This window comes from Pinus tabuliformis, chromosome 8, assembly GCF_031772625.1.
Source record: "Pinus tabuliformis cultivar Carrire ecotype Pingquan chromosome 8, CPIR1, whole genome shotgun sequence".
NCBI lineage: Eukaryota > Viridiplantae > Streptophyta > Pinopsida > Pinales > Pinaceae > Pinus > Pinus tabuliformis.
The window spans coordinates 2034053392-2034064400 of NC_142294.1; the positions used below are offsets into that span (position 1 = coordinate 2034053392).

Consider the following 11009-nt stretch of genomic DNA (forward strand, 5'->3'; position numbering starts at 1 on the left):
TTAAAATTATATTTTTAAAATATATTTTATTATTTATATTAAAATAAAAAAAGAAAAAAGAAAATTATAAAATATTTAATTAAATTTAATTAGTATAGTTGTATAAATTAAATTAAATTTTTGGTAAATGTAGTTTCAAGGGATAGTTTTTTTTGCTAAGTATTTTTTTTTTTATGGGGAAGTCATTGTGCCAAATTTTTTTGATGCCTTTGGGGTTAGGCCTTGTTAGTTTGGCTCACATGTAGATCTCTTCTGGTTGATCTACCTTGATTTTCAAGTGGATGTAGTGGTCATTCAATGTCTATGAATCACCCTAAAAAAATAGTAAATTTGGAGAGGTATCAATTCATAGTAAGTATCAAAACACTTAGTTCATCATACATTTTAATTTGCTCAAATTTCAAAAGAACAAAAGAAATAATTAAATTGTAACTTTATTTTTAAAAAATATTATTAAAAATAATTAATACATAAGTTAAATATATATACATTTAGAAAAACATGTAAAAAGATTCTTAACTATAGATATTCACCCCCATGTTATGATGAATATTTTTAATTTGTAAATAGACTTTCTTACAATATCACCCACACATTATCATGGAGATTTTTAATTTGTAAAGAAACTTTCTTACAATATCATGGTGAATATAGTTTCTTATCAATACCACATGCCCAAAAAATCATAGTTTATTTTATATGACACTTGTTCATATGACATTTTTTAAAATTAATGGATTTAGTTAAAAAGGTAAAATAAGACATAACTACTTTGAAAATAAATCTCAATCTTTGATTGTGTATACTATTAAAAATATTTTATAAAAATTAAATCCCTATTTAATTGGTAATTAAATTAATTTTTTGTATACTATTAAAATTATTTTAAAATATTTTATAATGTTTAAATCCCTACCATCCACCTAATAATTATTGATAACTAAATTCAAATTCTAAAACTTCTACATATGCATCACCACGATTAATGGATCCCTTAGAGGTGGTTAAAAACATGTCGCAAACACATAAGGAGTGTTGGACTATCTAGTGCCTAACAATCTCTATCTCTTTCCCAACGCGTACCAGGGGTGTTTTGAACTGAGACCTTTGGCTCTAATACCATTTGTTGGAATCACGATTATAATTGCACCAAAAACTAGTAGATGTTAGTAAACAAATACATCACCTTGCACCAAAAACCAGTAGGTGTTAGTAAACAAACACATTACAAGACTTAAGGGATTTCCAAGAGTGCATGTCACAAACACACAAGTGCTAGATTATCCAATGTCCAACATAATGCTCATGTCTTTATAAATGGAAGTTTAATTGAAGTAGTTTTGGCAATAAAATTACTTCCACTATATCAAAGAGTCATGGTATAAGTAACTAATGGCATAAAGCTTATATAAGTAAGCTTAATGTGAGGCTTAGTCCAAGTGAAGTTTTGTGCTCCACAAGTTAGAGGTGAAACACATCAGTGTTGGAGGTATCATAATGTGCCCAAATAGTGCATTGTGACACTAAGAAACTTTAAAGTTGTGAAAGAGATTGTCCTATAAAGATGAATATTATACACTATTTACTATTTCAATCGTTGATACACTACCTTTACATTTTGTCCAGAACCAATCATTAACATACTATATTTACATCTTATTCTCTTGAATAAGAATAAAATCACATTGGTTAAACCAACATAGATCTATGTTAAGTACAGATCTAACATGAATGGAGAGGGATCAAATTTCTTCAACTACAAACTTCCAATAAACTTTTTAACCATAAAAAAATACTTATTTTTATGTTTAAACAATTTATTTTTCTATATATAAATATATATATAATTGATATACACATAAATCAGTTAAGATAGATATTCAAATAATTTAATAAAATCTCTTATTAATTTTTTTTTTTTTAATTTAATATTTAAACAGTTTACATACACATTTTTAATTATTACCCCATATTCATTTATTTTTTTATTATAACCTATATTATTTTTCTATTTATTTTTATTTTAAAATGAACAATCCAACCGACACACTTACACATCTATTGTACTGAACCGTAAAATTAGGCTTAGTCTCAACCGCCAATCATCAAATTTTGTATAGCGCTTAATATTTGCTTCTACTAAGGCTTAGTCTCAACCGCCAATCATCAAATTTTGTATAGCGCTTAATATTTGCTTCTACTAAGCTCGGCATTGGGCAATGGGCATTATTGGTAGGTGAGTTGTAATCGGCCCGCATAATGTGGGGATGTGAGGTCTTTGAGGATAAATTGATAAAGTGAATGACAGGGCAGTGGTGACTGTCGGTGAGAAGGTGCGCACTGGGGAGAGCGGTTCTGTAAAGCTGTTTTAGGAGTACCACCAAGTTAATTTGGGAAAAGCTTCTCCTTATTTATACCTTGATTAGATCCTGGACATCAATATGAATTTATCTCCTCTCCTTGCCACGTCTTTCGTTTATCTCATCTTCCTTTCAATCTGATAGCCTACTATCTCATCTGCAAAATCCAATGGAGTCGGTTGCCACAGAGCCAGCGCCAGTATCATCAGCAACATACCACGTTTTTATAAGTCACAGGGGTCCTGATGTCAAGAAGACTTTGGCCAGCCTCATCTACTATCGCCTCAAATCTTATGGGTTCCGCGTCTTTCTCGATCAAAAGGAACTCCACACCGGAGATGCTCTCTCCCCTGCAATTCTCGGAGCCATTGAGAGTGCGTCAGTACATATTGCCATTTTCAGCAAGCGCTATGCTGAATCGCGTTGGTGTTTGGATGAATTGTGTTGGATCTTGAGATGCAACAGGAAGATCATTCCTGTGTTTTATGACGTTGAGCCCACAGACCTTCGTTACATTGACAGCGAGAGGGGATGTTATAGGAAAACCTTTGAAGAACACCAACTGAAAGGCAGAGTCGGCATGAAAGACATCAAGAAATGGAAGGCGGCCCTCAACAAAGCCTCAGAGATTTCTGGCCTTCTCTTCAAAACTAATGAAAGGTGAATACATTCAGCTTTATTACGAATCTTTGATTTCTCGAAGTGGTTTCTTCCTTCCTTCCAGTAATTCTGATCATTATCACTACATGTACGTGTTTGTTGCTTTGCAGTGACCATGGAGAGGTTTTGGAGGAGATTGTCAAAGCTGTGTTAAAAGGGGTAAACGGGGAACCATTGGAAGTGTGTAAATACCCAGTTGGACTGGATCCAACTGTGAGGGAAATAGATGATGAAATTAAGAAACAGAGGGAGTTAAATGGCACAGTTATTGTGGGGATTGCAGGAATGGCCGGAGTAGGCAAGTCAACTCTGGTCACATATCTCTACAACCTGAAACGTTCGGCTTTTACTAGGTTTTGTTTTTTGTCCGACGTCAGGAAAAAGGATTTATCATCTTTGCAGCGGAAGCTCCTTCGGGATCTGCTGGGTTGTGATTCCTATGTTAAAGATACCAGACACGGGAAAGGTATTTTTCGTGATCGTCTCCGAGGACTTCAAGTTCTGATTGTTTTGGATGACGTGGATCATATCCAGCAAATAAGTGATCTACTTGTCACTGATGTTGTGGGATCGCGTAGTGTGATTTTGATCACTTCTCGTGATCAAGATTTACTCAGACGCTCCTCTCCAAAAACTGTAGTGTATAATCTGAAGCCATTGCAGACGGAGCATGCTCAGGAGCTTTTCTGCTGGCATGCGTTCGATCAATCCGAACCGTATGAAGGATTCGAATGTTTGGTTGCGGAGATTTTGAAAATTTGTGGTGGGTTGCCATTATCCTTACAAGTTTTGGGCGGGCTGTTTCTTGGCCGGTATGAGGAAAAGTATTGGAAACGGCAGTTGGAAAGGTTATCAAGAAGACTGCCAGAGGATATAGTGGACACTTTAAAAGTGAGTTACGAGGCTCTGAATAGTGAATAGAAGGAGATATTTTTGGACATCGGTTGTTTCTTGGTGGGAGAGGAAAAAGAAGTCGCAGTTCGAGTATTTGAAGGCCTAGGTTACACAGACGTCTGTGATTGCCTTGAAAATCTCCGTCAAAAATGCTTAGTAGAGTTTTATGATGAGGTGCAAGATGATGAAATGGTATCCCGACCGAAATTTATTAGAATTATCTCTGTATTTTATGTTTTTTTCTCTCTTTTCGCCAAAACTGATTAGAATTATCTCTGTATTTTATGGTTTTTTCTCTCTTTTCGCCAAAACTGTTGTTCCCGTGGGATCTTAAACGCCCTAACTTTTTTTTGTTTTTGTTCTGTTTCCTTCGATTGAGATTGATGGATTCAATCTCCCCAGCCCTATGATTTATTACGATACAGACGGTAGCTGCGATTATGTCCACCTACCAAAGACGGAGAAAATTACAATGCATGAGAATATCAGGCAGTTGGCCAGACATATCGCCAGGGAAGAGTTTGGTGTGCTCCCAACGCGTAACCCACTACGGCTCGGCTGCTCGAAAGATGTAGAGGAATTGATGTTGAAGTTACAAGTAAGCAAAGTATATTTTCTCTTATTTTTATGAAACGATTCATTACAAACGGGCGTTTAATTGAACTCCCTGAAATACGTTTGTTAGGGCGGAGCCGATTCCTGTTTGATACGAGGGATTCGGACGCCGAAAGGTGAGCATCTGCCAGATTGCACGAATTACATTAAAGGTGTAGGTGTACGCCTCTTTGTAGTTGAGGTTCCCATAGATTTGTCGACATTTTTCGGTATGTGGTATATGTCGGGAGATTTGGTGTGGCTTCGCCTGCGCAGTTTCAGCTCCATCTATTTTCCTGACACCGTTTCACTGGGAAATTTGAGAGTTTTGGAACTTGAAGGACGTGGGGACCTCGAGCAGTTCTTCCAAAGATTTAATATCGTAAGTACATCCATAGTTTGCTGAGTATTTTGAGTATAGTGAAATTCGTCCCACATTGTATTAAACACATTATGTGCATTAACATTTGCAGCCTCCTCGGAACTTGAGTGTCTTGAATATTGATGTGGAAGACACACATCCAAGGCCCAGGCCCAGCTTTAACCCTCCCGTGCATCTGACGGGCACGCATCGTAGTCAACGGTTAAGTCGGGGTCGTGCTCGTCAGATGCCCCGAAGGAACAATCGGGTTAAGTCAGGGGCGAGTACCTCTAGCAGCAGCCTTGATCTTAACGATTCTGCGATGGTCTCAAATTGCAGCAGGGAAGGCTTGACGGCATCTTACTTTTACCGCTTTCTGGAATGGATGGGAACCAGCATAAAAAATCCGAGCAAGATTGTGTTGAAGAATATCACATTTCTACAATCGCTCCCCATTGGGTTTGGGCAACTCAAACGCCTCAAACATTTAGATCTATCCGGCTGCAATAATCTAACCCAACTGCCCGAATCCTTCTCTGAATTGATGCATCTCCGATTTCTCGCTTTGCGAAACTGCTATATGCTCTCCATCCCCATAGACTTCTTGGGAAGTATGTCATCACTTGAGTATGTCGATTTCGAAGGTTGCAGGTTGAAATATTTGCCGGCCGGAATCGAAAATCAAAAGTCTTTAAGATACTTGAATATACTATCTACTCATTTAAAATTGCCCATGAATTTGAAACTACCGGAAAAGTTACAAATACTTAGAATAGGGGAAATGCTAGTTGCTCAAGCTATGGGTGCTTCTTCACCAATAGATCATTTAAAGGGGACAAAGCTATGTCATTATGTGGACGATTTGAGGACAGAGTTACGACAGTCTCTGGGTGATTTGAGACGATTAAAAGAGTTGAAAGAGTTAGTTTTGATAGGTTTCAGACGTCAAAAGCTTGAGCTTATTTTATGGAGGGAAATTGCAGGGCCGAATATGGAAGTCTTGGTTATAAGGGATTGTCCAATCAAAATATTTAGTTTTAAAAAGGGGACCATGCAGGTTGGCACAGTTTTAAGAGATTTCACTTTGAGTGGCACGGAGATAACCAAGATACATATTCCTGGACATGTTTTACCCAGCCTTGAAACTCTTGATCTTTCAGAAAATCGGGAGCTAAAGGAGGTTCAAAACTTGCCATCGACATTAGTAAGATTAAACCTGCAAAGATGCTCGCTATTGAAGACAATAACAAACCTTTCAAATCTGGTAGACCTCAAAGTCCTCAAGGCAAATCGATGCTCTGTGTTGGAAACCTTGAATGTTGAAGGTCTGACATCGTTGGAAGAGATTCAAGCGGAGGCGTGTTGGGAGCTGAAGAGCATACAGGGACTGAGTCAACGGGATCAGTTGAAATGTCTCCGCCTTTCAACAGACACTCGTGCTATCTGGAATGATATTTGCAATTTTTTGGTTAGTATTACACAACGTTTAATTCATGGTTAGGCGTTTTCTGCTTATCAGTGGATGTGTAATCTTATTTTTCTTCTTTATTTACTGTCGTGGCCAGTTTAACGAGACTACATTATAGCTGTGCTAAACGGATTTGGGAAATGTGTGCAGGCATCGACTTCTCATGAAAATCTATCAACGGCCTTCTTGAGTGGAACAGTAGGGAAGTTATCGGCTTTCACGCGTCTGTATTACACAGCGTATTCATTCGTGGTTAGTATTACACAGCGTATTCATTCATGGTTAGTCGTGTTCTGTTATCGGTGGATGTGTAATCTTATTGTAGTGGCCAGTTTAACGAGACTACGTTATAGTTGTGCTAAACGGATTTGGGAAATGTGTGCAGGCATCGACTTATGAAAGTCTATCAACTTTTCCTCCTCTGTTCCCAAAAGTTTATGAGGTATTTAATTTTCCTGAGAGCAGAGGTAATCTTTCAAGCAATAAATCGATACATTGAATTGTATAATTTATCAATTGAAATGAACTTCTGAAATTTGTGCAGGCCAGGCGAGGAATATATTCCATTGCGGGGAAATTTAACCTCAGAGTGGTGGATGTTGACTTAGGTGGATATTCATCTGAGTTTCATACGAAGATGGAAGAATTCCAGTCGTACGGTGCTACGTTGATGTGCTTTCTCACCGTTCACTCTCCCCGCTCGTACGGGCATAATTTGTTTGATGTAAGATTTGAAGCGAGTGATGATGGTGTGTCAGTTGAAGAATTCAAAATGCTAGTTGAATACCCCACATCCGGCGGCGGTAGTGAATTATACTTTCACATATTAATGTGGACGGAAGAGTGTAATCTGTTCAGTGCTGACAAAGGGTATAACAACATCTGTGTATCTCATCGCTCAGCGTGCGACAATGTGGCAGGGGGATGGATTATGATGGTCGATAAGGACACAAAGGTTTCACAAGTTTGCAAAGAAATCATAATGGCATTGTCATAAAATAAAAACCTTCCGTTTTGGTACCGATAGGGATCACAGGTGATAAGTATGGTTGAATGGAATGTTTTCAAAACGATTGACGGGTTCTGAATGGAAACTCAATGAGAAGGATCTGTAATATATTTTAATGGTTTTATTTTGTGCTTTTTTAAATTAACTTTTTATATTAAGCAGGTTTGTTTTTTGTTTTCACCTCAATTAATTGTAATTGTATTGTATCGTCATCTGTCCCGTGTTTTTGTTTTTGATTTTTAAAGATCGCTATTATATTATATTATATTATGTTATAAAACTGTATTTTAGGGGTGTTTTTGTTTTGTATATTATGTTATAAAACTGTATTTTAGGTGTATTTTAGGGGTGTTTTTGTTTTTTTTAAAGATGGTTATTATATTGAATTTGGTTAAGTGTTGGTTTTTTGTTTATTTTTTTGGATTTAAGGAAATAGGTTAATGGCTTAAGATTGAGAAGATTTTTTTTTATAGACCATTAAAAAGTAATTTTACGTGGAAACTATTAACCTGTAATTTTAGATGGTTTGTTTTCCTTGAATAACAATAATGAGTCAGTTTACATTTGCAAATAATATCAAGCCATAGATATCCATTATTGATTTGACAATTAAAATATGGTAATTTAAAAAAAATAGCTCTATTTTTTTTTAAACAAATTATATTATTTTTTTATTCAAATATTACATTTTTTAAACCTAAAACAATTATAAGCTAATTTAATTACTTATAAATTATTATTATTTATTAAACATAAGACAATTATATTGATTTCTTTATATATTTTATTTATAAATATGAAAGAATTACATTAGGTATTGTTCATAAAAATGTTTTATTTTAATTATAATTATAAATAAATTTATTGAGCTGAATATTGTGGGCTGGAATGTTTTCAAAATATTTAATTTTAAAATCTAAAAAAAAAAAATTAATATTAAGTTATTTAAAAGTCAAAATATTAATTTTTTAGATTAAATTTAATTTCAAATTTTATAAATTAAAAGTTTAATATTGTTTTTTTAATATTTTTTAATATTTTCATTAATAATTTTGTAAGTGTGAGGTTCTCTAATCATAGATAAAATAAAATAATCATAGTCATATTTAGTTGTATGTTTTGCAAATATGTGTAATTATTTATTTGTATATACAATATTCATAAATTAACTTAGATAACAACCACCACAAAACCTTAAATGTTATCCAGCTATCCAACTAGGAATTGTTAAAAATGCAATGTTCTGTATTAAATAGAATGAAACCCACTGGTCAGCTCTACGAAAGAGAGCTTGAACAAGGGGACTTTGGCTCTGCAGAACGTTGTACATTGTTCATGTACATCACACATTATATAATAATCATAGATTTAGGGAAAGTTAGAACCATAACCTAAAAAATAGAAACTAATTCCTATCCTGAGGTCTCGTTAACCAACTCACTGTTATAAGATATTCTCCATTATCTCTAACACTCCCCTTTAATGGAGAAGGGATTCACAAATATGCCTAACATCTCTCTAAACATTTCAAACTTGATTTTTCCAAGAGGCGTAGTGAAAATGTCTGCAACATTATCACATGTATTACAATATACCAAATGGATTTCTTTTGATTGCACTTTCTCCGTGACAAAGTGGAACTGTGTATCATGTGGTTAGTGTTTTTGTGAAACACCGGATTATTAGCAAGTTTGATTGAACTTTGATTGTTGTTGCATCTTTATGTTCTTCCCCAACATCCTGGAGAAGTCTCTGCACCTAAACTGCCTCACATGTTGCTACACACATAGCTTGATACTTTGCTTCCGCTGAAGACAAGGAAACTGTCTTTTATTTCTTACTGCTCCATGTAATCACCCCAGATCCAATGTTGAATGCATAGCCTGTTATGGATCTGTGATCGTCTACATTTCCAGCCCAGTCTGAATCTGTAAATCCTGTCAATCTAACATCAGAGGAATCAGTATAAATAATACCATAATCTACAATACCTTGTAGATACCTCAAAACACTTTTCGCTGCATTCCAATGACTTTCAAGTGGCTTGGACATGTATTGACTTAGCACACTGACTGCATAAGCCAAATCTGGTCTAGTAGTGGTCTGTAAAGTGTCACATCTGCCTCTTTAGAGCCATCCTCACTCTGCAGTTTGATGTTCTGCTATAGTGGTACTACTGCAGGCGTACACTAATCCATCCTAAATTTTTCTAGTAGTCCTTTGATATACTTTCCCCAGGACAAAAATGTTTTTCCTGAATCTCTCGAGATCTCAAGACCCAAACAGTATCTTAATTCACCAAGGTGTTTCATTTCGAACATCTGTGACATTTGTTGCTTGATTTCTTTGATTAGATAAGTAGCATCACCTATAATAATCAAATCATCTACATGCAAAGAAATCAACACTATGCACCCTTGTTCATCTTGCATGGTATAAAGATTAGGGTCGTTTTTACTTCTGTTGTAGCCAAATTGTAGAAAAAATGAATCAATATTTTCATACCAAGACTTGGGTGGTTGCTTTAGTCCATAAAGAGCTTTCTTTAATCTACTGATTAAATGTTCTTTCCCTATCTGGACAAACCCTTCAGCTTTCTCTAAATAAACCTCCTCTTTCAATTCTCCATTTAAAAATGCAGACTTTACATCTAGTTGGTGAATCATCCAATGTTTCTTAGTAGCTAAAACATTCAACATTCTGATGGTATTAAGTTTAGTTATAGGGGCAAAGGTTTCTTCATAGTCAATGCCTTCTTTTTGTGAATACCCCTTTGCTACCAATCTAGCTTTTAATTTATCTATGGTTCCATCTGCATTAATCTTGGGTTTATACAACCATTTACAACCTATGGTTTGTTTCCCTCTAGGAATTTCAACCAGTTCCCAAGTGTTGTTCTTGATTATAGATTCATATTCCTGTTCCATAGCTATTTTCCATTCACTACATTCATTTGCTTCTTTATAACTAGAAGGTTCAATAATATTCATCATACTAGCTATAAAATCCTTTTCCCTATATCTTGCAGGCAATTGAGCTTTCCTACCTGATCTCCTAAGTGGTGGGGTAGCTTCAAACCTTGTCTGATCATCATTTTCTTTTTCTTCCCATTGTTGCTACTGCTGTTGTATCTGCTGCTGTTTCTGTTGTTGTTCATCTTCTGGCTTTGTCTGCTGTTGATTCTGATTGTTTCATGTTTGCGTAGATTTTCTTCCGGATCCATCGCATTCAATTTCTTTTTAGATCGATGTTTCGAACTAGCAACGGTGGTTCATCTTCAGGATGTGAAATAATTAATTGAAAGACTGGTCTTATTTGTCAAATATATATAGAGATGCAAGAGATGCTTAGCATGAATCTCTACATCTTTTCAAGAATGTAAGGTCAGCCTTCTTTTTCGTTAAGAGCAATCTGTGTCGTTCAAATCTGCGAACTTCTTTTAAAATCTCCCTTCCGTAATGGGTGAGTATTTTGTCTTTGAGGTTTCTGCGAGTTTCATGTTTGTGTAGATTTTCTTCCGGATCCATCACATTCAATTTCTTTTTAGATCGACGTTTCGAACTAGCAACAGTGGTTCATCTTCAGGATGTGAAAGAATTAATTGAAACACTGGTCTTATTTGTCAAATATATATAGAGATGCAAGAGATGCTTAGCACGAATC

General features: G+C 35.4%; 2 protein-coding genes across 2 annotated transcripts; both read left to right on the forward strand.

Moving 5' to 3' along the window:
• The first annotated feature begins 2340 nt into the window (after positions 1-2340).
• LOC149244604 (TMV resistance protein N-like) lies at positions 2341-3946 on the forward strand. Its single transcript, XM_089368032.1, has 2 exons — positions 2341-3020; positions 3131-3946. The coding sequence occupies exons 1-2, from the start codon at positions 2530-2532 to the stop codon at positions 3939-3941; spliced, it is 1302 nt and encodes a 433-aa protein (XP_089224158.1). The 5' UTR covers positions 2341-2529; the 3' UTR covers positions 3942-3946.
• LOC149244605 (uncharacterized) lies at positions 3946-7468 on the forward strand. Its single transcript, XM_089368031.1, has 7 exons — positions 3946-4106; positions 4294-4512; positions 4600-4890; positions 4982-6337; positions 6488-6589; positions 6723-6779; positions 6882-7468. Exons 1-7 carry the CDS (start codon positions 4104-4106, stop codon positions 7332-7334), a joined length of 2481 nt encoding a protein of 826 aa, XP_089224157.1. The 5' UTR covers positions 3946-4103; the 3' UTR covers positions 7335-7468.
• Positions 7469-11009: the final 3541 nt, after the last annotated feature.

Excerpts from the sequence above, each read along its gene's own strand:
- LOC149244604 (XM_089368032.1), top strand. The coding sequence starts at position 2,530 with ATGGAGTCGGTTGCCACAGAGCCAGCGCCAGTATCATCAGCAACATAC. Across the intron at positions 3,021-3,130 it reads CTCTTCAAAACTAATGAAAG|TGACCATGGAGAGGTTTTGG; the intron begins GTGAATACATTC and ends GTTGCTTTGCAG.
- LOC149244605 (XM_089368031.1), top strand. Across the intron at positions 4,891-4,981 it reads TCTTCCAAAGATTTAATATC|CCTCCTCGGAACTTGAGTGT; the intron begins GTAAGTACATCC and ends TAACATTTGCAG. Across the intron at positions 6,590-6,722 it reads ACACAGCGTATTCATTCGTG|GCATCGACTTATGAAAGTCT; the intron begins GTTAGTATTACA and ends AAATGTGTGCAG.